General features: G+C 45.0%; 1 protein-coding gene across 3 annotated transcripts; it reads left to right on the top strand.

Annotated features, from left to right (window-relative positions):
* Positions 1–1802: 1802 nt before the first annotated feature.
* On the top strand, positions 1803–26082 carry arhgap25 (Rho GTPase activating protein 25). 3 transcript variants are annotated; one of them, XM_083645220.1, is made up of 12 exons: positions 1803–2040; positions 7969–8171; positions 12672–12759; positions 14244–14354; positions 14919–15123; positions 17034–17166; positions 17641–17714; positions 18609–18730; positions 19008–19165; positions 21211–21733; positions 21776–21887; positions 23142–26082. In XM_083645220.1, the coding sequence occupies exons 1-12, from the start codon at positions 1977–1979 to the stop codon at positions 23329–23331; spliced, it is 1983 nt and encodes a 660-aa protein (XP_083501346.1). In that variant the 5' UTR covers positions 1803–1976; the 3' UTR covers positions 23332–26082. The 3 variants fall into 3 exon arrangements, with proteins under 3 accessions (XP_083501346.1, XP_083501345.1, XP_083501347.1); XM_083645219.1 differs by having other exon boundaries at positions 21211–21887; XM_083645221.1 differs by having other exon boundaries at positions 7911–8171; positions 21211–21887.
* The last annotated feature ends 842 nt before the right edge of the window (positions 26083–26924 follow it).

Below are 26924 nucleotides of genomic sequence, written 5' to 3'. Positions count from 1 at the left end.
TTCTGTGGATAACCTTTCACATGATGTAACATAACGGCAAATTTATTTGACATAGCTTTTTCTATTTTTTTATCAATATTTTTTGATGAAAAATGTATGATTTTCCCCCCCCAATAGCTTCTATGTAATGTGACCCACTGACACAAACAAACAAGAAAACACACTGGACAAATAGGACACACCTCTTTATATTGGATTTGAGTGTTTCTTGTATATTATAGTAATATTTTTATTTATGGAAAATGTGTGTTTTATTTCAGCTTCCATGTAATGAAGCAGTGATACTTTGTGAAACGTAATATAAGCACTAAAATCCAATATAAAGAGATGTGTCCTATGTGTCTCCTGTAGTATAATAATTAGCTAGTTTTGATTCTGAGTCACCGGCGCACCGCCTCACATTACATGGAAATTCTATCACGGATCCTTGAAAATTCACAGAAAAGTTTTGAAATGGTATCCATGAAAATGTGTGGGAACCCTGGTCTGTGTTAATAGATGGCCACTAGAGAGCGCTGAAGCTCCTGTGGTCTGCTGCACTTGGGCTTTGGTCGTTTATGCCACTGCTGTTTGATACATTCCACCCCCCCCCCCCCCCCTCCCCGCCCCTGAGGTTGGCAAGATCCACTCAGAGTGTGAGGCAGTGAGACAAACTCATTGCCATCATCAGTGAACTGTAAAGCTGATCTTTTACTCACCTGGCAACCCAGAAAGACACCTCTGTGCCATTAGTAAGCCAATACAATGCCACTTTTTTTTTGGTTGCTACTGTGAACCCCGCTCAGCCAGGCCTTTCTATGGAATGTATAAGGGGAGTTGAGCAACGGGACCGTCCCGTGCATATACTGTATTTAGGCTGCAGCCACCCCCCCCCCCCCTTTTTTTTGTGGACGTTTTGTTTTGTGGTTACAGATTCTTCTTATACAGCCGATACAGTCGCGCATGATTTTGTTGTTCTTTTGCTTTGGTTTTGTGTTCAGTTGTAGCTACATTTGTCTTAGAAGAGGAAAATTGTGCTCTTTGATGCTGAAAATGTGCTTTGCCTTGGTTCTATGGAAAATAAACGAAAAGGGGAAAAACGATGATGTTCTTTTGCTGTGTGTGTGTGTGTGTGTGTGTGCGCGTGCGTGAGTGACTGGTCTCTTCCCCTCATTCTTCTTCCCCATTTGGTCATCTGAAATGCACATTGTAGTTAATTTTCTGGCTGACCTTATATGGTTCATATTTATAGGACAAATGCATCCACTGCACCTGTCTCTTACGTTGTACTGTTTTTAATACTGCTTATATGAGGCTTATTATAGGTGCCATTGCTTCACTTTGACAGTATTGAACACTATCAGTATCGAATTGAACCAGCAACAAATTTGGTTCTGAATTTGGTTCTGAGTAGTATTATTATTATTATTATTACCAATGTAGTCCAAGGTCATTAGATCATAATACTTTGACTACAGAGAGAATACACATGTATGATGAACTCTGCAGCCTTATCTCTTATCTGTGCTCTGAAGCAACACGCGCTTCTGCTTATTCACTGATCCAACTGATGAAAACCACTTCCTGGTGAGAGAGACCGTTTCAAGTACCAGTTGTACCTTTTTGACATGTGAGAACTCCTCACTACATAAAGCCGTGGAGGCGACACCTTCACAATCAGCCCCCGGGAGCCTTTTCTTTCCTTTTCTTTTTTTTTTTAAATGCAATGCCGCATCAGAAGGGCTGAACAAGTACGCACATGGATAGACACAACATGAGGGGACCTGTTGTGATGGGCTGAACAAAAGAAGAAGAAAGATTAACACACAGGAAGTAGGAAGTGTGATAGACGGCTTCCAGACACAGATCTCTAGTCTAGTGTGTGCAGGTGCGACGTGTGTGTATGTATACATGTACCTGTGGGTGTGTGTGTTTGTGTGTGTGTATATCTATGTATGAAATGAAACACTGACCTGTCCTATGAAGAAGCAAGGACAATGTCTCTCAAGCTACCTCGCAACTGGGACTTCAGCACCTTCAAGGCCGAGACATCCAGGATGGGTAAGACTCACTCACTCTCAGCACCTTTCTCACTTTGATTTGTGCTTTGGGCTGTTTGGCTGAGCTGCCGTTCAGTTTCAATGACTAGATCATTTCTGCGGTAACACTTTACAATAAGGGTGACTAAATTGATGGTTAGTTAAGCATTAATTAGTATTAATAAGCATTAGTTATTAACTAATAGTTAATAACTAAGCATTAAGTAACCGTTAGTTAATGTTCATTCACTATAACCCTAACCATCAACTAACCCTAACCATTAGCCTAACTAACCATAAACTATCAAATAATGCATACATCAATACAGAGTTAACATGAACACCGTTAGAAAATGATTACTAGACACATTAGTGAACTGTTAATTAAGGGTTAGTTCATGCTTATTAAGCATGAACTAACCCTTAATTAATGTACCCTTATTCTCTTATTCTTTTCAAGCTCATATTGATCTTGTGGTTAGGACTTCATGGTGTGTTCAAGTGGGTTTTGTGTTCATATCTAGACGGTTTCTCACAGTCGGGCGATGATCAACCAGAGCAGTTAAGCCAGCGGGTTGTGTTCAGCACCAGTTAAGCCAGCGGGTTGTGTTCAGCACCACATCCAAAGTAGAGTCAGTCTTTCAAATTTCAAGTGTTTTGTCCTTTATTTCTCAAGTCACTCAAAAGTGGGTGGGATATGTAGTTTGTGTGTGTGTGTGCGCGCGCGCGTGAGTGTGCGTGCACGCGCATATGCATGTATGTGAGTGAGTGCACGACTACATATGTGCAATCGTGTCTATTTCAGAATCCAGTGGTTTGGACTGTTAACACCGTGCTCAGCTGTGTTTGTATTTGCACAGGGTTGAATAAGTGTCTCTTCACAGCCGTTGCAACATTGTGCTCAACGAGGGTTGCACACTGGATGTGTTCAGCACATAACGAGGGTTGCACACTGGATGTGTTCAGCACATAACGAGGGTTGCACAGTGCACACTGGATGTGTTCAGCACATAACGAGGGTTGCACACTGGGTGTGTTCAGCACATAACGAGGGTTGCACACTGGGTGTGTTCAGCACATAACGAGGGTTGCACACTGGGTGTGTTCAGCACATAACGAGGGTTGCACACTGGGTGTGTTCAGCACATAACGAGGGTTGCACACTGGATGTGTTCAGCACATAACGAGGGTTGCACACTGGTTGTGTTCAGCACATAACGAGGGTTACACACTGGGTGTGTTCAGCACATAACGAGGGTTGCACACTGGTTGTGTTCAGCACATAACGAGGGTTACACACTGGGTGTGTTCAGCACATAACGAGGGTTGCACACTGGTTGTGTTCAGCACATAACGAGGGTTGCACACTGGTTGTGTTCAGCACATAACGAGGGTTGCACACTGGGTGTGTTCAGCACATAGCGAGGGTTGCACACTGGATGTGTTCAGCACATAACGAGGGTTGCACACTGGGTGTGTTCAGCACATAACGAGGGTTGCACACTGGATGTGTTCAGCACATAACGAGGGTTGCACACTGGGTGTGTTCAGCACATAACGAGGGTTGCACACTGGGTGTGTTCAGCACATAACGAGGGTTGCACACTGGTTGTGTTCAGCACATAACGAGGGTTGCACACTGGGTGTGTTCAGCACATAACGAGGGTTGCACACTGGTTGTGTTCAGCACATAACGAGGGTTGCACACTGGGTGTGTTCAGCACATAACGAGGGTTGCACACTGGATGTGTTCAGTACATAACAAGGGTTGCACACTGGGTGTGTTCAGCACATAACGAGGGTTGCACACTGGATGTGTTCAGCACATAACGAGGGTTGCACACTGTATGTGTTCAGCACATAGTCGATAGAGAGAGAGTCTACTAGTTATGACAGGGATCATTTTTACACTCGTCTTTGCGATCAGTGCGTGTTTGCTCAGCATTGAGTCAGGAAGCAGCTACAGTGCATTCACACCATGTGCTGCCTCTCTGCTCTCTTCCTGAAAGCTTGTGCGAACGGCTTCTGGTTCTTCAACAGGTCCTGTCCTTCAGAGACGAGCTTTGTGCACCGATAAGGCAACATTATACCCTGGAACTGGCGTGACGCAGGGTTTTAGCAGGAAACTGATGAAATGCTAAGGATGTGGTATAGCTCTGAGTGTGTAATGTGTGTGTGTTCTGTGTGTGTGTGTGTGTGGGTGTGTGTGTGTGTATGTATGTACATGCGCATGTGCGTGTGTGTGACAGAGAGAGAGAGAGACTTGCAGACAGCATCTTTCCAGACAGTAGCCTTGACTACTTCCATTTTTAGATGTCATGGGTCCATGGTGACATTTTGCATTGTGCCCAGTCTGTGTCGATCCTTTCTGTGTACATTTGAAATATAGTATCTATAAATAGTATATATAAATAATAATAATAATATAAATATAGTCCACACACACCTGAGTCAAATACTGGTGGCACTAATTGTGCACTAATTGTGTCGGCGTGGGCGGAGCTTGCCACGCGAGACAAAAATGACAGTAAGAAGTTAAACGTGTCATAGACAAGTCAATGTGACCGTGTGGAAGTCAATTTAGTGTGCTTTTCTTTTGATGACAACTTGATTCAGTCATCTGCTTCTCCATGCAGGTTCAACTAACTTGTTAATAAAACCTTCTAACATTATTTAATCCAGGATTGGATTTCAAGTTAACGCATTATTACAGCATTATCAAATCCCAAAACAGGTTGTTGTGATACGAGACCATAATCACCTATCCATAATAATCATAAGATAGAAATTACCTGTCCATAATCATAAGATAGGCCTGTGTTTATTTTATTTTCTCTTTCCTTAGCTAAGTATTAATAATCCATTCAAATTTAAAACTATGACATTATATAGGCTAGAGACGAATGGTTTTCAGTCATGATTGAAAAGACAGATTTAGATGTAATCAAACATGTTCATCAAACATAATACAAGGCAGCCATCAACATCAAAGTGAACAAAGTGAACATTTGGGGGCCGGGGGGGATTCACGTCAATCTGCCCTTGTTGCGACATTCTCCAACTTGACGTCAACGTGTTCAACCTGACGTAGATTCCATTTCCTGGGGGACGTGCGAGTCGTGTGTGAGCTGCTGGAGACTGAGGCCAGTTGAAAGGCGTGGGTGTGTGATGTGGTGTCACACCTCTGTGTGTGGGCCCAAAGTTCTTCAGCCACGCTTCACTGTATCTCTCCACTAATCAGGGGAGGGTGACGCTATTAAAAGGAGAGCAAACGGCCTTTCCAGCTCTCCTATAGGTGGAGACCTTAAGTTCAAAGTGTGGCCCTGCCCGGCGACGATGTGGCAGCTTCCTGTTTACGCAGCCTGGCCCCCTTCGTCTTCTCATCTGGCCTAACAGGCCACGGTGAACTTAACAACAACTGAGCGACTGCGCTCAGTCGCAATCCCACCATCTCTCCAGGCCCACCCCACCGCCGTGCACGACCCCCCGACCGCCTCGCCCCGACACTGGCTACACGTACGCCTCTGGCTCTGCTCTTTCATCGCTCCATAGAGAGCCAAAGTGAAACGTCACTTCCTGCTTCAGCACTGTTGTACCAGAGATTTTCATCCGCCATTTATTTTCCCATAGACATTTCGTAAAATGCTTATAAAAATAGTTGTACTTGTTCAAACCAAACGGGTCAGATATATTTAGAAACAGGAGAGACCGCATAACATTTCACTCTGACCAAAACATAAAAAAATGCGGGTTTAAAGAAAAAAAAAAACGTTTTTTAATGTTTTGGTCCGAGTGAAATGTTCTATGGTCTCTCCCGATTCTAAATATAGCTGAACCGTTTGGTTTGACCAAGTAAAACAATTTTTATAGGCATTTTACAAAATGTCTATGGGAAAATAAATAGCAGAAGAAAATCTCTGGTACAGTGCTGAAGCAGGAAGTGACGTTGACTTTGCCTCTCGATAAACCATCCCCATCCACTCCCAGTCACACTATGAACGACATGAAATCAAACTTTACCCATGGGCGTTCCGGGTAGTGCAGCGTCTAGATTCCCTGCCTACCAACACGAGGGTCGCGGGTTCGAGCCCCCGTGTGACGTTGTCAGGCTTGGTTGGGTGTTCATACAGGCACGATTGGCCGTGCATGTCTGCGGATGGGAAGCCGGATTAAGGGTATGTGTCCTGGTCGCTGCACTCGTGCCTCCTCCGATCGTTCCGGGCGCCTGTTCGGGGGGGGAGGGGAACCTGGGGGAATAGCGTGATCCTCCCACGCGCTCTGTCCTGTCAGTGAAACCTATCGCTGTCAGGTGAAAAGAAGCGGTTGGCAACACTGCACATGTATCGGAGGAGACGTGCTCATCTACAACTCTCCTCAGATCGGCAGAGGGGGGAGCAACGACCGGGACATCCTATTCATAGCTTTCAAGGGGCGTTACGTGCTGCCGGGAACGCCCACCTGGCGGTCAAAAAAACAACTTGTTCATTCCGTTGCCTGTGAGTCAGTCGACTCACGCTGTTTGGCTTTTTTTTCTACCATCAAAGTACACACGTCTTTGCTCTTTGCGGCCAACATTTCATCAAAGGTAAGCTCAAGTAACGTTACAATAATGATTAATACCCCGTTAACGTTACTTGAGCTTACCTTTGATGAAATGTTGGCCGCAAAGAGCAAAGACGTGTGTTCTTTGATGGTAGAAAAAAAAGCAATTTGCATTTCCCCTGCCCAGCGACTGAACCACTCGCACAAATCCACAACCTCCTCCTTTCTTTCTCCGACAGGATTCTGTGAAAGCACAAGCCAGGCGTGTCTCCTCGTCGGTTTAGTGCAACCGATAGCACAACAGGGAGGCTATCGGCACTTTGGCTGAACAAACACTACACAGCGTGAGAAACTAGTCGACACGGCTGGCAAGTTGTTTTTTTGCCGCCAGGTGGGCGTTCCCGGCAGCACGTAACGCCCCTTGAAAGCTATGAATTAGCCAAGTAATTTGGGAAGGAAAAAAATCAGAAAAAATCAGAAAAAAAAGTGTTTACACGTTATCAATGGATGCTGCCGACATTCTCTATATATCATCGGTTCCCAAACTGAGTGGTCCGCGGGGCTCCGCCTGGCGGTCCGCCAGAGAATAGATTTTTTTTTTTTTGTTGTTGCAGACAACAGTTTTTACATTATACACATTAACCCTGAGGAGTCGCTGGATTGAGACGATTTTCGGAAATATCGCGATATTTGGGAAAGATCACAATTTTGAACATTTTATTTCAGAGACTGCAGCAGCCTCAGTTTTAAAGGCAGAGTGAAGTTTCTGGTATCATATGAAACTAGAAGACCTAAGAAATCGATTTGTACCAACCATATCATGCTAGTTTGTCAGGAAGGTAGCTAAATAACACTCCGAATTTAGGCAAAATTTTGGGGGGGGAAAAACATTTTCAAATGGGTCCTCTTTTTCACAGCCTAATGTTGGCAGGTGTGTGTGTGTGTGTGTGTGTGTGTGTGTGTGTGTGTGTGTGTGTGTGTGTGTGTGTGTGTGTGTGTGTGTGTGTGTGTGTGTGTGTGTGTGTGTGTGTGTGTGTGTGTGTGTGTGTGTGTGTGTGTGTGTGTCCATTTTGAACCAGCTAGTAGCCTTTCTCATTGTTCTACCAGTCAAGCGGAGTTAAGTTGAGACTGCACTTTATCACAGCGAGCTTTTCCCATACAGCTTATTATTTAACGACCATGTCTATTTGTAGGTCACTGTGTTTGTGTGGACCAATCAAAGCTGTAATCTTAGAGCACGCACCTTACTAAGTTACTATACAGGAAGCAGGTCGGGTCAGACGGGGGCTAGCAGCTTCCTTTCAGAGGAAGTGGCGCGGTGCTGATGTTTTGCTCTAACGTTCTGTTCAGTCTATTGCAGAGCACCTTGCTGACGTGACCCTGCACTAACACTTGCTGTGTCTGGCAGCGCGCTCCAAGAGTGTGATGCCCGCTGAGGGAAGCCCAGGCTCGGGCTCGCCGGGCTCCAGCGGGTCCATGGAGAAGCCTCTGAAGGCTGGCTGGCTGAAGAAGCAGCAGAGGTCCATCGTCAAGAACTGGCAGCAGCGCTACTTTGTCCTGAGAGGAAGCACTCTGTCCTACCACAAGGATGACAGGGAGGGCACCGTGCAGGTACGGGTCACAGGGAGGGAGGGCACCGTGCAGGTACAAGGCACAGGGAGGGAGGGCACCATGCAGGTACAAGGCACAGGGAGGGAGGGCACCATGCAGGTACAAGGCACAGGGAGGGAGGGCACCATGCAGGTACAAGGCACAGGGAGGGAGGGCACCGTGCAGGTACAAGGCACAGGGAGGGAGGGCACCGTGCAGGTACAAGGCACAGGGAGGGAGGGCACCATGCAGGTACAAGGCACAGGGAGGGAGGGCACCATGCAGGTACAAGGCACAGGGAGGGAGGGCACCGTGCAGGTACAAGGCACAGGGAGGGAGGGCACCATGCAGGTACAAGGCACAGGGATGGAGGGCAACGTGCAGGTACAAGGCACAGGGAGGGAGGGCAAAGTGCAGGTACAAGGCACAGGGAGGGAGGGCACCATGCAGGTACAAGGCACAGGGAGGGAGGGCACCATGCAGGTACAAGGCACAGGAGGGAGGGCACCATGCAGGTACAAGGCACAGGGAGGGAGGGCACCATGCAGGTACAAGTCACAGGGAGGGAGGGCAAAGTGCAGGTACAAGGCACAGGGAGGGAGGGCACCATGCAGGTACAAGGCACAGGGAGGGAGGGCACCGTGCAGGTACAAGGCACAGGGAGGGAGGGCAAAGTGCAGGTACAAGGCACAGGGAGGGAGGGCACCATGCAGGTACAAGGCACAGGGAGGGACATGCAGGTACAGGGCACATGGAGGGAGGGCACCATGCAGGTACAAGGCACAGGGAGGGAGGGCACCATGCAGGTACAGGACCGGCACAGGGAGGGAGGGCACCATGCAGGTACAAGGCACAGGGAGGGAGGGCACCATGCAGGTACAAGGCACAGGGAGGGAGGGCACCGTGCAGGTACAAGGCACAGGGAGGGAGGGCACCATGCAGGTACAAGGCACAGGGAGGGAGGGCACCGTGCAGGTACAAGGCACAGGAGGGAGGGCACCATGCAGGTACAAGGCACAGGGAGGGAGGGCACCGTGCAGGTACAAGGCACAGGGAGGGAGGGCAAAGTGCAGGTACAAGGCACAGGGAGGGACATGCAGGTACAGGGCACAGGGAGGGAGGGCACCATGCAGGTACAAGGCACAGGGAGGGAGGGCACCATGCAGGTACAAGGCACAGGGAGGGAGGGCAAAGTGCAGGTACAAGGCACAGGGAGGGAGGGCACCATGCAGGTACAAGGCACAGGGAGGGAGGGCACCATGCAGGTACAAGGCACAGGGAGGGAGGGCAAAGTGCAGGTACAAGGCACAGGGAGGGACATGCAGGTACAGGGCACAGGGAGGGAGGGCACCATGCAGGTACAAGGCACAGGGAGGGAGGGCACCATGCAGGTACAAGGCACAGGGAGGGAGGGCACCATGCAGGTACAAGGCACAGGGAGGGAGGGCACCATGCAGGTACAAGGCACAGGGAGGGAGGGCACCATGCAGGTACAAGGCACAGGGAGGGACATGCAGGTACAAGGCACAGGGAGGGACATGCAGGTACAAGGCACAGGGAGGGACATGCAGGTACAGGGCACACGGAGGGAGGGCACTGTGCAGGTACAAGGCACAGGGAGGGAGGGCACTGTGCAGGTACTGCGGGGCAGCAAGTCAACTCTCTGTGCCACCAGGTCAGACTTCTTAAGCTGGGTTTTCTCTCAGGGCTTTTCACTCTTTCCTCTGGCTGTTGCCGTTCAAAACTGACTGAGGCTCAAACCCACGAGCTCCAAACTGCTAAAGAGCAGTCCAACTCGCTGAGCTACTGGGTCAGAATGGTTAAGACAGGTTGTTTCTCAGAGCTGATCAGTTTTTCATACACAAATTATTCATCAAAGTATAGTCTTTATGCATCTTAAAAGATGTTTGGAAGGGCTCTTTTAAGTTGAATAGTACAGTATTTTAATTATATTAATATGACGTGACTTTCTATTCGCCTTGCACAGAAAATACCTTTTTACTTTGATAGTTGAGAACATTTCAGAACCTGTACTTTTTTACTTTTACTTGAGTAATTAAGTTTAATCCGTACTTCTACTTTTACCAGTCTTTTTTTACGCAATTAACTGTACTTCTACGTAAGTAAAGAAAGTGTGTTATTTTCCCATCTCTGGGTAGTGCACAGGGACTGGGCTTAGCTGTGGAGTTCAGACATTATGATTATGCTGTTAAAACCTGGATGCAATACTTTGGCAGTTATTGACAATGACATGCATATTGCCAGACCAAATGACTTCACACAAAACCGTTATGCATCTCAACATTTTAGGACTACTTTTTGCGAGTTCACTAGTACATTCATCAATATCTGATGAGAGAGGCCTGGTAACAAAATAATCTCTGTGTATCTGGTGGATTGCTTGTTCCATTGCGCATGCTAACACTTTAGCATATAGGCTGTAGCATTATACAGTATATGAAAATAAACTGAGATGCAGAGCAGGTGCACTTCCTCAATTGCCTCCTTGGCTGTGACTGCTCAGCTACAGAAGATACTTGTAGAAGATGAGTGGAAATAGCAGCACTCCAAAAATTCAAATACAAGACTTTGATGATGCTGTGATGAAGGCGCATGATGAAACACGTTAGAGCATCATGATGCTGTGATGAAGACACATGATGAAGGCACATGATGAAGGCACATGGCCGAAACGCGTTAGCCTGGAATAAAAAAATGATCTGAGCAAAGGCTTGCGTTTTAATTTCTGGAGTGCTGCTATTTCCACTCATGGAGTGATTTTCTTCTACATATATGAAGATAAAACCTTTTACGCATCCAAAATTGTTGTTGGTTTTGTTATCGGCAAAACAAAATCTCAGTCTTCATCATTAGTGAAGTGCTTTATTCATCAACAGCACAAACAACTTCACTCACTTCCTGTGTAAACCACTTCTGAGCAGTCCACACCCATCATGCCAGGACACCAAATGTGCGTGTGTGTGTGTGTGTGTGTGTGTGTGTGTGTGTGTGTGTGTGTGTGTGTGTGCGTGCGTGCGTGCGTGCGTGCGTGCGTGTGTGTGTGTGTGTGTGTGTGTGTATCATCATCATCATAATGGGAGGAAGTGGGTTCTTCTTCTTCTGTCGTGTTTTATGGCAGGTGGCATCCTTTTTGTTGCATTACCGCCTCCTGCTGGATTTTCCCATCCATTTTCCCCCCTACATTCTGTAAAACCCGATTAAGTGGGTTCTGTCTGTTTCTCTGTTTACATTTTTGTCCCACATTGGATGATGTCATCAGCAATTGTCACTGATGATGATGTGATCAGTGATGGTCACAATTGTGATGTCATCAGTGAGTAAGTGGGTTCTGTCTGTTTGTCTGTTTCTCTGCGATTTCTGTCCCACATTTGATATCATCAGTGATGGTCACTCAAGCAATTGTGATGTCACTGATGATGTCACAATGGCTATGACATGCGAGGTTGAGCAATAGGCTCATTTCAGGAGGAGAGGAGAGACGTAGTGATCAGGTTCTACGGAATGTAGGAATTTCACAGCAACCTTTTGAGGTGGTAAAGCAGGAAATAAGGCAGGTGTAATCATTAGCATTAATGAGGGCACCTGGCACAGGAAACACCTAAACAGAATGGAAGCATAATTAATGATATTAGCGTACAGCTTTACTTCCTGCTTTTAGCAGGCTCACCCCGCTGTGCGGCCTTGCCTGCAGCTCGGCTGCTGCATGGCCTCGCCTGCTCCATTGGCATGCGTAGCACACATTTGCGCAATTTCGCATCACCGATGACATCACTCACTGATGACATCACAATTGCTCAAGTGACCATCACTGATCGCATCATGGAGTGCTCGAGTGTCATCACTTAGCGGACAATTGCTCAACTTCACATTTCATAGACATTGTGACATCATCAGTGACATCATTACTGAACAAATCATCACAAATCTCACAATGTGGGACAAAAATTGCAGACAAACTAACTAACAAACAAACCCACCTACTCCCTTTTCTACATTATATGATGATGGAAAATGGAAAATGTTAAATCAGTTTCTTGGTCCAGTGGGTCCCAGAAAACTTTGAGATGGTTCCCTGGGGTCCTCAGGAAATGTATGATGTATGTATGTGCACGAATTCTGAACTATCTGTTATCTCCCTATAAAGCCTAGGAGAAATGTATCTCTAACAACAATATCATCATAATAACCAAATATCCTCAAATGGTGGGGCATGACAGAATGCATATCTTTGTGAGGGTCCATCCTGGGCATGAAACAGTTTGTGGACCCCCATGTTTGAGACAATGTGTCTTTGTGATGTGATGTGAAGTAAAGTAAAATGTCACTGTGTGTGTGTGTGTGTGTGTGTGTGTGTGTGTGTGTGTGTGTGTGTGTGTGTGTGTGTGTGTGCGCGTGTGTGTGTGTGTGTGTGTGTGTGTGTGTGTGTGTGTGTGTGTGTGTGTGTGTGCGTGTGTGTGCGTGCGCATGGATGCATGTGTGTGTGTGTGTTCCTCTCTGCAGGGAGTCATCCAGCTGCGGTTCAGTAAAGTGAATGAGGTCCCTCTGAACTCAGATGAGGCTGGGAAGTTCCTCTTTGAGATCATACCACGTAAGCATAGAGGCTGCACTGTATTGAGATCATACCACGTAAGCATAGAGGCCGCACTGTATTGAGATCATACCACGTAAGCATAGAGGCTGCACTGTATTGAGATCATACCACGTAAGCATAGAGGCCGGCGCATTGTATGTCATTCAGTACTGCCTCCAATCGCAAGAAACAAAAAATAATTTGTGGTTTCCAGATTTTTGTTTAGGACACTGTCTGTCACCGATTGTGATGTGCTTGGCTTTAAAAAATAACTTCTACGTCGATTCTTAAAATAAGTGGTATTCCTCTTGACACATTTGTCTCTCTCTTTATCCTCTAACTAAAAGATCATCGGTGTCGTTTTCTTCGCCCTTCGTTTGTCTGATTGTCTGCAGGATATCTCAAAAAGTTACGAATGGATTTGCACTAAACTTTGTATAAAACTAGATCAGATGGGCCAACTTACAACTGATTCTTTCCACATCCACTGGCCTAAAGGGGGCGTGGCAAGGGGTGTGGCGTGGCCAACCACAAAAAGGCACCTGACTTCCAAACAACTTCACGTTAACGCCACGAAACTTTGTAGAAAGGTTGGCGGAGGGATGCGCTTCACTGATTGCCCTCTAGTTTAACTATGAGCTCTGGAGGGATGCGCTTCACTGAGTGCCCTTTAGTTTAACTATGAGCTCTGGAGGGATGCACTTCACTGAGTGCCCTCTAGTTTAACTATGAGCTCTGGAGGGATGCACTTCACTGATTGCCCTCTAGTTTAACTATGAGCTCTGGAGGGATGCGCTTCACTGAGTGCCCTTTAGTTTAACTATGAGCTCTGGAGGGATGCGCTTCACTGATTGCCCTCTAGTTTAACTATGAGCTCTGGAGGGATGCGCTTCACTGATTGCCCTCTAGTTTAACTATGAGCTCTGGAGGGATGCACTTCACTGAGTGCCCTCTAGTTTAACTATGAGCTCTGGAGGGATGCACTTCACTGAGTGCCCTCTAGTTTAACTATGAGCTCTGGAGGGATGCACTTCACTGAGTGCCCTCTAGTTTAACTATGAGCTCTGGAGGGATGCACTTCACTGATTGCCCTCTAGTTTAACTATGAGCTCTGGAGGGATGCACTTCACTGAGTGCCCTCTAGTTTAACTATGAGCTCTGGAGGGATGCACTTCACTGAGTGCCCTCTAGTTTAACTATGAGCTCTGGAGGGATGCACTTCACTGAGTGCCCTCTAGTTTAACTATGAGCTCTGGACACAAATTGGCCCGTCTGTGTGACAAGAATACCTATCTGCCAATATTCCCATTTGGCTCCAGCAAAGCACAATCTTCTCTAAGTGGCCGTGGGCAGATGTGACTTTTTTTTTAACAAGCACTGCTGTCCCACCTCATGTTAATCCAATAATACATGTGTGTTTTAAAGTGAGCCAAGTTGAAAAAAAGCTCTGTATGCCTAATGTGACTGACTGTGTTACTGACCCCCCCCTCTGTGTTTTGCAGGCAGGCCTGGAGGGAGGGACCGCTGTCCCTATGTGCTCATGGCTAACTCGCAGAGTGACATGGAGGAGTGGGTCCGTGCTCTGCGCAGGGTGGGCATCCCTACGAGTGCAGGTTCGCTATGATCTCAAAGCCATGTCTGAAACTGAACTGAAATTGTCATGTTTATCCACGACAAGCTGCTGCTATCTGCTAACTTGCACCATGTAGGATGTACAGTGTGTTCTATGTTCTCTATGTTTTATGGTGTGCTGATTGTGCATAATACGTAACATAGTGTATGTGCTGTGAAAAGAAGCCAAAGACAAATTTCCACTAAGGTGGACAATAAAGTAAATCAAATCAAATCAAATCAAATCAAATCAGAAACATGCAGAGGTTGGGTTTATTCACATAATGTTCTTGGCTTGTTGACGGGATGTATGCTTTTTAGAGCCTTTAAAAAAATATATAAACAGACCTTTTACAGGCACAGAAAAAGTGTATCAAAAATATATCTGTATGTCAAGTTTTAGTTACATACTTGCAATGTTTAAAAGTTCAGACAGTAACGTTGAGTGAAAAAACACAACCTCAATGAAACAAATCACTATGCTAACAAGGCCAGTCGGTGTGTTGGTTGGTTGATGGCGTTGTTTGAGTATGTGGACATCATAGTCTTCTCCTGCCTGCCTGCAGTGTTTGGAAAGGGCCTGTCGGAGACGGTGACGTACGAGCAGCGCCTGGGCCCGCAGATGGTGCCCATCCTGGTGCAGAAGTGTGCCGAGTTCATCAGAGAGCACGGTCTGAACGAGGAGGGCATCTTCCGCCTGCCGGGCCAGGACAACACCGTCAAGCACTTCAGAGATGCCTTTGATGCAGGGGAGAGGCCGTCCTTCCCAAGGTACAGTCCAGCTCTAAGTGGCCACCCAGACCGACGTGACTTTGATAACTTGTAGTAGCAGCAGGAGCAGCAGGAGTAATAGTAGTTTTAGTTATACTAGGGATATCACGCGCTACGTGCCAGGCACGTGCAGAGGGGGGTGCTAGGGGTGCCCAAGCCCCTGCCCATTTTCCCCTGATGCCCAAAGTGCCCTTTTTGAAAGAAATAATAATAATAATTACAGTGAAGGCATGCCCAGCGCCCTTCAAGAACAATAAATAACAATTTATAAATACATTTAAATTTACACATGTTGACCTTTCAACCGGAAGTTAAGTAATTGTTTGCGTCTCTGTGATGTGCACGATATTTTCTTCAACAGAGAAACAAACAGTAGCAAACATGCATAATGCCAAACAGTTAACTATCAATGCATGGGCTTCCCTTGCTGAGAAAGTGAAACAGACAAACAGAGAGAGCCCCAGCTCCCATTTATATACTGATATACAGTATATATATATATAGTGTGTGTGTGTGTGTGTGTGTGTGTGTGTGTGTGTGTGTGTGTGTGTGTGTGTGTGTGTGTGTGTGTGTGTGTGTGTGTGTGTATACTACACACACACACACACACACACACACACACACACACACACACACACACACACACACACACACACACACACACACACACACACACACACACACACATTTTATTTTTTGGCCATGATATTATATATGGCTGGATATCTCAAATTCAAAGATATCAGTATCAGCCGCCTTCAAAAGCCCATAACATAATACAGATGTGGGTGTAATCTAGCCCCCTGTGTTTTGACTGATCATGCAGTGACAACACAGTGGTGAAAGCAGCCAGTTGTATTTCCTTTCATAGTCGGAGCATGTTAACTGCTATACCACACTAATAGCTTTAGAATGGTGCACCCAAAGATCTCCATTCTGAAAGAAGATATCCAGGCATACCTACAACTAAAACTCGGTTTGGATTTCTCTTCTCTTTTTTTTTTAAGTTGCCATCTCATTCTCAACCTTTTGATTTGTACACAGGGGGAATATTTTAAAGGATGCATTTTCTTTTTGAAAGATGTACATGAGATATAATTTCCACTAGGTCATTTTCTTTTCAAATGTTCTACCTACCGTATGTAATATTTATTTATTCCAGCAGTTCAAACACACCAGAAAGTGATGAAGTCAAGTCAAATATAAAGTGTTTTCATCATGCTAGGGCCACGAATCTCACACACTGTTGAGAACTATCCTTGATTTCAAAATCGTCTTTTCACCCGGTCTGCCAATATCGCTAGCCTGGCCCAAGTCAAGTGATCTCTCACCTCAATCACCCGACAGTGTAGGTTTGTCTGTGTGCACGGAGAGATGAGAGACATGAAGAGAGGATGATGGTAGGTTTGTCTGTGTGCACGGAGAGATGAGACAGATGAAGAGAGGATGATGGTGCTGATAGGCTTCTCAACACCACATCCTGTGCTGCAGGCACAGGGGGAGGCTCACATTGCTCAACATCATGATACAGTACGTTCTTCTCACAGAGCACTGTTGACGAAAAAACATCCATTACACCTAACATGTCTGTATCATAATGTGACCACCAGGGCTGTGAGGGGGAAAAAAGAGCACTGTTAGGATTCAAACCAAGATCGTGTATAATGTCAAAAAAGATAATGTGTGATAATAATAATGAGACTACCTTTCAGATTGGACTGACATCTGCTGGTCAAAAGCATGCTATTGCAATTGCATTCTGCTATTGGCTGATCCTGGTTACCTGTGGTGTACAGTAGGTTACCTGTTTTTCACATGGTTTGTCACGGATCAGCCAGTAGCAACCAAGGTCCACCAATATCAGATTTCATTTAGCGATGAATGGTTGTTTTCTGTGTGGTTGTCTGCAGTGACACGGATGTCCACACGGTGGCTTCACTGCTCAAGCTGTACCTGAGGGAGCTGCCTCAGCCAGTGGTGCCCTGGACCCAATACCAAGACTTCCTGGACTGCACCTACCTACTGAACCCCAACAGCACATCAGTATGGTTACATTCTATTAGGGGCCTGCCAGCAAAAAGAAGAAGAAAAAAGAAAAAACATAAAATCAACAAGCTCCCAAATAAGACTTTCATACACTGGTACCTATACTTAGTTAGGAAGCCCCCCACTGTTATTAAAAACTGTAAAAAACAAAAACAAAAAAAACAATCTAACTATAGTCTCACACTTTGCACAAAGTACATCAGTACAAATCACTACAGAGCATCCTTAAGCATGCACAAATGAAATTATTGTGTGTGTGTGTGTGTGTGTGTGTGTGTGTGTGTGTGTGTGTGTGTGTGCGTGTGTGTGTGCGTGCGCGCGCGCGTGTATGCGTGTGTGTGTGTGTGTGTGCGTGCGTGCGTGCGTGCTTTTAAATTTGATAAAAAGTTGAGCCCACAGCACATACTGTACATGTAGGAGTATTCCCTTGGTTTTGTGTGTCATTTGATCTCTTGTCCTCTGTCTTCTCAGGGTCGGGATAAGTTGGAGAAACAAATCTCTCTCCTCCCCAGAGTCAACTACAATCTCCTCAGTTATATCTGCCGGTGAGTCGGCTACTGTAGCCAATCAAATCATATTGTGCCAGGGACAAAATCAAAATAAATGCTTCTATCCCACCAGGTGGGTGTTACAGTACATGCACCTGACATCCCAGGTCTAAACCTGTCCCTATTAGACGGCTTACAATGAAAGCCACAAATCCCGAGTTGGTAACGACTGCATTAAAGGGACACAAAAAAGCGATTTTATTATATAAATTGTGTATCTTATTTCAGACATATCACAAAACTATACGCTGCTGCACAATATCATTTGATTTCAAGGAGTCTGAATTTATCCGAAAATCAATCTAGGTGAATCACGTGAAACAAAGTTAAGGACAGATTAGACCTCATCATGTATACCATGGCAAGTGGCCTAATGTAAAATAATAATAATAATAATAATAATAATAATAACTATAACAATAACAATAATGATAATATTAATAATAATAATAATGTGTATTATGTATAATAATAATAATAATAATATGTATAATAATAACAATAACAATAAAAATAATTGTTAGTATTATTGTTATTATTATATATAATAATATAATAATACATTACAGTATATTATAATTATTATATATTATAATATTATAATATAATATATATAATCATATAATTAATATAATTGTATTGTATAATAATATATTAATATATAATATAATATAATAATATAATTATAATATATTATTATGTATAATAATAATAATAATATTATGTATAACAACAACAACAACAACAACATATTATTATTATCTCCTACAATGTTGTTGTTGTTGTTGTTGTTGTTGTTAAATAATTTTTGTTGTTGATGAGTCACCAGCAGGACCAAGGCACACTGTGCTGTATGGGTTGACCCTGCTAACCACGTACTATGTGTTGCAGGTTCTTGTTTGAGGTGCAGCTGAACTCGAAGGTGAATAAGATGAGTGTGGAGAACTTGGCTACAGTGATGGGGATCAACCTGCTCAAGCCTCAGATTGAAGACCCCATCACTGTGATGAAGGGTGAGTAGGCTACACACCACGCGCTGTGCATAGAGTGGCCATGTCTCATCCTGTGTGGCCAACAGGGGGCCCGGGACCGGGTTGAGGCACGAAGGGTTAAGGCTGAGGGTTAGGATAGTCTAGGCTAGGCTGTAGATTCCTTGCTTGCTAGGAAGTTCAGGGCTACGGTTAGCATAGCATAGGTTAGGCTGTAGATTAGCTAGATTCTTTGTTTGGCACTGTGTGCTGTTAACATTTTGTGTGTGTTCTTCTTTTCGCTGTTGTCTGTCCTCCGCAGCGACTCCGCAGATCCAGAAGATGATGACGGTGATGATCAGGCAGCACGAGGCTCTGTTCCCGCCCTCTAAAGACGTGCTGCCCTCTCCTCCCGCCAAGAAGACCGGAGGCAAGAAGCACGCAGCTCCTCGCAGCTTCGTAGGCTGGGAGAGTGCAGAGGTACGAGCGCCTAGAATGTTCCATTCAAGTCAAGTCAAGTTTATTTGTATAGCCCTAATTCACAAGCATGTCAGAGTCAGAGGACTTCACAGAAAATATGTCTAGCTAATTCTAGCTGACACAACAGTAGCAATTACAGTAGTAATAATAATACATTGAACAATCATATGATAGAGAAATATAGAAAATATAGAAATATAGAATAGAATGGGTGGCATGCTTTAGGGTGGAATGGGTGCCATGCTTTAGAATAGTTGGGGGGAGAACAGGAAAGGGAGGAGGGTGAGAGGGAGCAGGCGGAATGTGGGAGAGGAGAGAGCAGGAAAGTGATGAGGTGGAGAGGGAATGGGGAATGTGGGGGAGGAGAGAGCAAGGACGGGGAGGAGGTGGGGAAGGAGCAGGGGAAGGGGGAAAGAGGGAGGACGGAGGGAGGGAGAGCGGGGGGATGTGGGGGAGAAGAGAGCAGGCATTCAGCCTGTGTCACACCAGGAAATGCTTTGAGCATTCAGCCTGTCACACCAGGAAATGCTTTGAGCAACATGAAGGCAACAAAATGGCCCATGGAAAATTAAAAGAGACATTGGGGGGATATAAAAAAGAAAATCATTCTTGTGGGTAAGAAGTCAGAAGCCATGTAGGGTTGATGTAGGGTTGTGCCACCTCTTTATGCAATATTGCCACATAAAGAGTCCAAAGGTTGTCCAGTGTATCACAACTCCCAGAGCAAAAGAGTATACTTCCATAGGGATGGTGTTTAGTGGGCTAGAAATATTCACGAATAATGCAATTAAGAATATGGAGCATAAGAAAATGCAGATTTTATTTAGTGATATGAGGCAGAGCTACTCTGGAGGCAGATATAGGCTAGTGTAACGGCATTGTGTTGGTGGTACTTGCAGCAACCCATGTTAAGGGCTTGCCCAGGGGTGGGTATGAACCGCCGACCTTCGGCTTGGGAGTCAAACACGCTAACCACTCCACCAGGAGAGCTAGCTCCCTTGGCAGAGCAGATTAACGTGCCTTTATCTTGCATGGCACCGTAACCCCGGCGTTACGTTTCTGATTCTTTGCTGTTCATCTGTCATTTATGTGATTAATTAGGTAGTTAATTCTGAACAATGCTGTTCATGCTACATACCAAATTAACCGGCTGAATCTTGTGCATCGAACCATGTCTTCCGTTTTCAGATCAGATCAACACAGCAGAAGTTATAGCTGTCTTTGTACAAAGACAAAGACAACATTTCAGATTATTTGGCTTTTTCAAATTGCTTTTTATAATGGCTTTTTGGAAATCCGCCTAGGTATCTCCCTACAAAAACCACTGCCAAATACTCATGTTTTGGTATTTTTTCATCTTCTTTGAGTTGTGATGTGGTAATAAGGCCTGTGGCTATGTCTCCATTGGGTTTCTAGCCATAAATACAATAACCACAGGTAACTGTTTACACTCTAAAAGTGTTTTTTATTCTAGGCGAGAATCAACCAGTGTGTTTGAGCTGGTGTTACTCAGGGTCAGTAACACATAGAGTCATTCTGACACTTTCAGAAAAGGTCAGGCAGTTGTCTGTAACCCTAGCGGTTCAGCCACAGTAAGCATTTTAGTTTGGGTATGTCGTTTTCACCATTTTCTTCAGAAATAGGTGGCTTTAGAAGAGGTTAACCAATCCACTCGCTACCACACTGGACTCACGAGGAATCGACGCTGATTCACGTTCGGTTACACTAGACTAGATGTAGGATCATCTCAGTGGTTGAGTTAAACTTCTGTGAGTGGAGCCATGAATGTCATTTTCATGGGGGATGTAATTTACACATTTTATTTATATTTTAAATCAGAATTTCCTTCTCTACCTTTCAAGTTTAGCATCTAACCTGCACTCTAACCTGACCCATTGATGTTCAACTCAACATGAGATGATTTCTGCCTCCAGAGCAGCTGTACATCTGAGAAATGTGTTTGTCAAACTAAAACTCCAATCTGTGCATTAAAGACTTCTATTTAACGGTCTGTCATTAAATCTCCAACTATCTATTTGCCCCAGATGGGTGATATCTCTCTGTCAGAGTCTCCAGAGGATGAGGACGACAATGACAGTACAGGGCCCGATGGGGGAGACTGCAGTCCCCCCCTAAAGGCCCCCTCGCCTTCCACAGAGCCTTTGCTAGAAGGTCACCGCAAACGCACCCAGACCCTGCCCGTCTTCAACTGCCCCGTCAGTGGGATCACAGCCAAGGCCGCGGCCGTCAACCGCTGGAGTCGCATCCAGGAGAGCGTGGTGGAGGAGAAGAGCGCGACGTTTTCAGAGGACATCTTCAAGATCCTGGACCTCCAGAGGCCTTCGCTGTTCGGCAACGCTCAGATGGCCAGCAAGGGGGCAGCGGATAGGTCCACGGCCCGAAGAGGAAGTGACACCGCGGCTTCGTGTGGGGATGGCCCCTCGAAAGCCGGCAATGACTCCCAGGTGTCTCACACTTTGTCTGAACAGCCCAGTGTAGTCCAGTCACTGTCCCTGTCTGGGTCAGGTCAGCCCAGTGTAGTCCAGTCACTGTCCCTGTCTGGGTCAGGTCAGCACAGTGTAGTCCAGTCACTGTCCCTGCCTGGGTCAGGTCAGCACAGTGTAGTCCAGTCACGGTCCCTGTCTGGGTCAGGTCACCAGTCAAACAACAGGTCTGAAAATCAGAACGACAACCCGCAGCACTCACAACAGCTCATCGACAGGTGAGTTCACTTGTCTTGTAATCCACAACATACTAACCTGCATTCTCCACGAAGATTAACTTCATACAGATAACGTACAGAGGATGACCTTAAACATGATGGACACACACTAACAGTCCAGTCCGTCACCTCCACTGTTACATCTTTGATCAAATATCTGAAGCGATCCTGACTTGTACGAAATGATTTGATAGCACGCACGTACACAAGTTATGGAGCTTTTTCACAGGGCAAGGTAACTTACATCCTTGGTTGAGAAAGTGCTAAAAAAAATACATTTTTGGATCATTTTTATTTTGAATGATGAACTTGAATGATGATTCAGCCACATTTTTGAGAAACCTCCTGTATCTGATCTCGGGGTGTGAAGCTACAGCAAAATGAGTTCAATTGTGTGATTTCACTAGGATTTCAATGAATAGAAGTTAGCCCAAGGAGAGAATGTAGTGCATACAGTATACTTGGTAATAGCTTTTACTCTCTCCTGTTATCTCCCCATCTATATTATATTCTACTCGCGCGGTTCGCGTCAGCTGCGTCAAGTCACATTTTTCGAGGAGCTGCATGTAGGCTGTGCCGGCAGGCTCGCCGACCGCGGCGCACCCCTCCACGCATCCGGTGAGGGGTTTGACGCAGAAGTATATCAAGGCCTTAAGAATTGCATTTCTTACTGTACATGAATTTCTTTTTCTGACAGGCCTAATCTGAAGTGTCTGTGCTCTTCCCGTCTGTAATCTGAAGTGTCTGTGCTCTTACGGTCTGTAATCTGAAGTGTCTGTGCTCTTCCCGTCTGTAATCTGAAGTGTCTGTGCTCTTACAGTCTGTAATCTGAAGTGTCTGTGCTCTTACAGTCTGTAATCTGAAGTGTCTGTGCTCTTCCCGTCTGTAATCTGAAGTGTCTGTGCTCTTACGGTCTGTAATCTGAAGTGTCTGTGCTCTTACGGTCTGTAATCTGAAGTGTCTGTGCTCTTACGGTCTGTAATCTGAAGTGTCTGTGCTCTTACGGTCTGTAATCTGAAGTGTCTGTGCTCTTACGGTCTGTAATCTGAAGTGTCTGTGCTCTTCCCGTCTGTAATCTGAAGTGTCTGTGCTCTTACGGTCTGTAATCTGAAGTGTCTGTGCTCTTACCATCTGTAATCTGAAGTGTCTGTGCTCTTACGGTCTGTAATCTGAAGTGTCTGTGCTCTTACAGTCTGTAATCTGAAGTGTCTGTGCTCTTACAGTCTGTAATCTGAAGTGTCTGTGCTCTTACAGTCTGCAGCAGAAGAACAAGGAGCTGGAGGCCACAGTGGCTGAGCTCCAGTCTGCTCTGGAGGCAGAGCGCCGCCAGGTGGCTGCTCTGGGGATCTGCCTGAGGAACGCCGAGCGCAGCCGGGACGAGGCCCAGAGGCGCAACCAGATGCGACAAAGAGACATCGGGCAGTTCCTCACCAAACAGCCATGATCTTAACCTGACGCTGCCAGATGGTTCCTTACACAGAACCATCTGCGAACTCGTCCTCAGAAAACTGTTTGGAAATAGGCGGGCTTGTTCAAAAAATACCTGGCAGGTGATTGGATGAACCATCTGTCCGTCACCTTCTATCGTGGGCTTGCTTCTCGCTGTCGTCCCACCTAAATAGGTGTATAAGTAGCTGCCTGGACGCTGATTGGTCTGGCCCCCTGCTGGGATGGATTCTACACCATGGATCTATTCAACTATGCATGAGCCATTCAAAGATGGCGGCCAGATCATTTCAATGAAAGTTGCTCTCCCAGAGCGTGTGCCAAAAAAGTTTTGAATACTTCCTGGTGGCCCCGTAGATTCTGTGCAGTAGTGTTTTTCTTGCCCCCGCCCCCGATTCTAAAGCGAAATTGACCCACTAATTTAAAACTTGATCATTCAAAGAGTCGTTTTTGACTTTGAGTGACACCCCCCAAAAAATTTAAATCACTGAGTTTTGCAGCTGCTTCTTTACCCTTATGTGTGTATGGGGAGAAACAACTATTTTTGGCCCCATGGTGTCACGTGACTTGCAATGTTCACAGCCCAAAACTGGGGTCTTGAATTAAATCAATTGACCTTTTACACAGCAGCCATGTTGTGTCTAAAAGACAGGGTAAACACAAGTGTATAATTAAACAATAATTGGTGTATGAATGTCTGTGTGAATGGGTGAATGTACCTACTGATTGTAAAGCGCTATATAAATGCAGGCCATTTGCCATCTAAATAGGCTTTCGATATTAGTGTGCAATTCACATTAAACTTCAGAGTTAGGAGGACTGATGATGCTCGCTATGAATTGGCTTGATTTGGTGCAGTTGTAATATGGAGGAAAGGAGGTGCCACACTTTGAAATATTCAAATTACATTAAGATGAATTCACTCTTAGAAACGATGTCAAAATAACACTTGTGTGAATCTTGAACACATCATGTGTTCAATTTGAACACATGTGAATGAATCAGCCAATCAGCTCATAGACAACACATCGTGTGAATGAATCAGCCAATCAGCCAGCTCATGGACAACACATCGTGTGAATGAATCAGCCAATCAGCTCATGGACAACACATCGTGTGAATGAATCAGCCAATCAGCCAGCTCATGGACAACACATCGTGTGAATGAATCAGCCAATCAGCTCATGGACAACACATTGTGTGAATGAATCAGCCAATCAGCTCATGGACAACACATTGTGTGAATGAATCAGCCAATCAGCTCATGGACAACACATTGTGTGAATGAATCAGCCAATCAGCTCATGGACAACACATCGTGTGAATGAATCAGCCAATCAGCTCATGGACAACACATCGTGTGAATGAATCAGCCAATCAGCTCAGGGACAACACATCATGTGAATCAGAGCAATCTAGTAAGAGAGTGGCGCCACCGGAGGTCCAAAATGCGTCACTCCAGTAGCCAATGAACAGCCAGAAAGGGGGCACGTGCTACGTTTGAATGCATGAAATAAAGTTGATAATATACAATTTGATTGACGTATGACCCTTTCAAAGTACATCACAAACGGTCCTTTTTGCTGCAACACAACAGCGCTGCTTAATCCAGAACCAGAACCTTACTTTCCGGTAAAATGTGAGGTAAAATGGTCCATTGGAGTGAATGGAGATGTCGCAACTCTTCTATTATACGGCTCTGATGTGAATGAATCAGCCATAGACTGTATTCAGCTCAGGGACGACCCATCCTGTGTTATTCTGACACATCTTTTCTAATCACATATGGTCGTATTGGAACCATTCCATGCGAATTCAAGGCTGGATGGATCAGACTCGGATTAGATTAAAGTCTCCTGGAGTGTTTGATCCGACTGAACTGAGTGATGTTATTTGTTAATAATACAAGTCTTATGTGTAATATATGGAGTAGAATGGTCTATATTGTTCTGTTTAACTTTGGTGTTAAATTAATACAACACAAGTTTTAATTGATAGTCACAATATTGTAATACACCATAATCCTATTCACCCTTCTGTAGCGCCGCCCACTTGACCCAGTTGTGTTATGACTTCCTGCTCAAAACACTGTGTGTTTTACCTGCTCACTAGTACTGTGCTGTCACAGGAAGTGTGAACACAATAGGAAGTAACTGGCTCACCCCTGTGTTGGAACATAAGGTGAATACCACAAATACATCCAGTACAGATGACATAAACATGAGTGCAACATTTCTGTCTTGTGACTTTCGAAACCTGCAATGAATAACTATAGGCTTTTAGATAGGAACAAATTGCCTAAATATGAAACAACAGAGATTGTGATAATGAGAGAAAGGGAAAAGATAGTGGCTTGAAACTAAGTGAACATTAGTGCTTGATGATCAGTGGTTGGATTGTTGGGATGTCTTCCAGGGTATATCCAACATATTGCAGTTTCTTTGATTACGTATTTATTGTAGAATTGGTCAACATTGCACTGTTTGTCTATGGAAGCCCTTAACCTGAACTAATGTATGATGATGATGATGATGATGATGATGATGATGATGATGATGATGATGACGATGATGATGATGATGATGACGATGATGACGATGATGATGATTATTATTAGGTCCAGGTTTTCAATGGAGAGTTTTAGTTTCCCATGGCTGCTGGTTCAGAGGTTTTTCACATGCTGTCAAGAATACAATTCTGGGTGAAACACAGAATACTTGTAATTATTTTAGAAAACAACAACACATTCAAACTGGAAAAAACAACAACACATTGATAAGACTTTAAAAGTATGAATTAAAATGCTATTATTTGTACATGTCATGTGCTACATAAGATTCAGTATAAAGGTTAACAACTAAAACCACAACAGTCAAGAAAGAGTACAGATTTCAGTATTTAATTTCGACTGAAACATTGTATGAGTCATTCTATGACTCTATCGAGCGGCCATTTCTAACCTGGACCCTGAAGGACTTGCTGGCTTGAGGTCTGAAAGTAGATCATTTTGTCCCATGTCTTGATCCCCAAAAGAGCATTGAGCTCATTTTGTTCTGGACCTTGTGAGACAAAGATTGGCTAAACGTCTTGTGGTCAAATGGCAGCATGACACATTTCCTCATAGCGAAAGTAGTTTGTAAGCTATTTGGTGACCTAGTGGTCATAATTATGCACATTGCAGGGCCAAGGTTGGATGACTCTGCTTTCCACAGGCAGACAATTTACAACAGGAAACACCTGAGCTTCTTCTTGAACAGTCTAGATGGAAAACTGTCATCATCAAAGTGACACTGAGCACGGGTGGGAATTACACAGAGGCCATGGAGCCTCCGTTGCCCCTCCCTCTGGCCGTGATGCCCTGAGATCTCTAAGGCCACCTTGGCAGTGCCCTGCTACCAGCCTGCTATACTGTCAGTTGCTTTAAACGTATTAGTGGTCTCAGTTTAATGTAACCTGCCCAATGCAAAGGATGTGTCATTGGCTCATTTTTTAACACACTTTTCAGAGAAATCGCTCTTCACGATGTCAATAGATGCCTTTGTGCCCCGAATGTGGCCTTGTGCCCTAAATAAATTTGCGATGCCGAAGGCC

The sequence above is a fragment of the Poromitra crassiceps genome, assembly GCF_964638095.1.
Source record: "Poromitra crassiceps genome assembly, chromosome: 10".
In the NCBI taxonomy this organism is placed as follows: domain Eukaryota; kingdom Metazoa; phylum Chordata; class Actinopteri; order Beryciformes; family Melamphaidae; genus Poromitra; species Poromitra crassiceps.
This window is presented reverse-complemented; position numbering and strand designations above follow the sequence as displayed.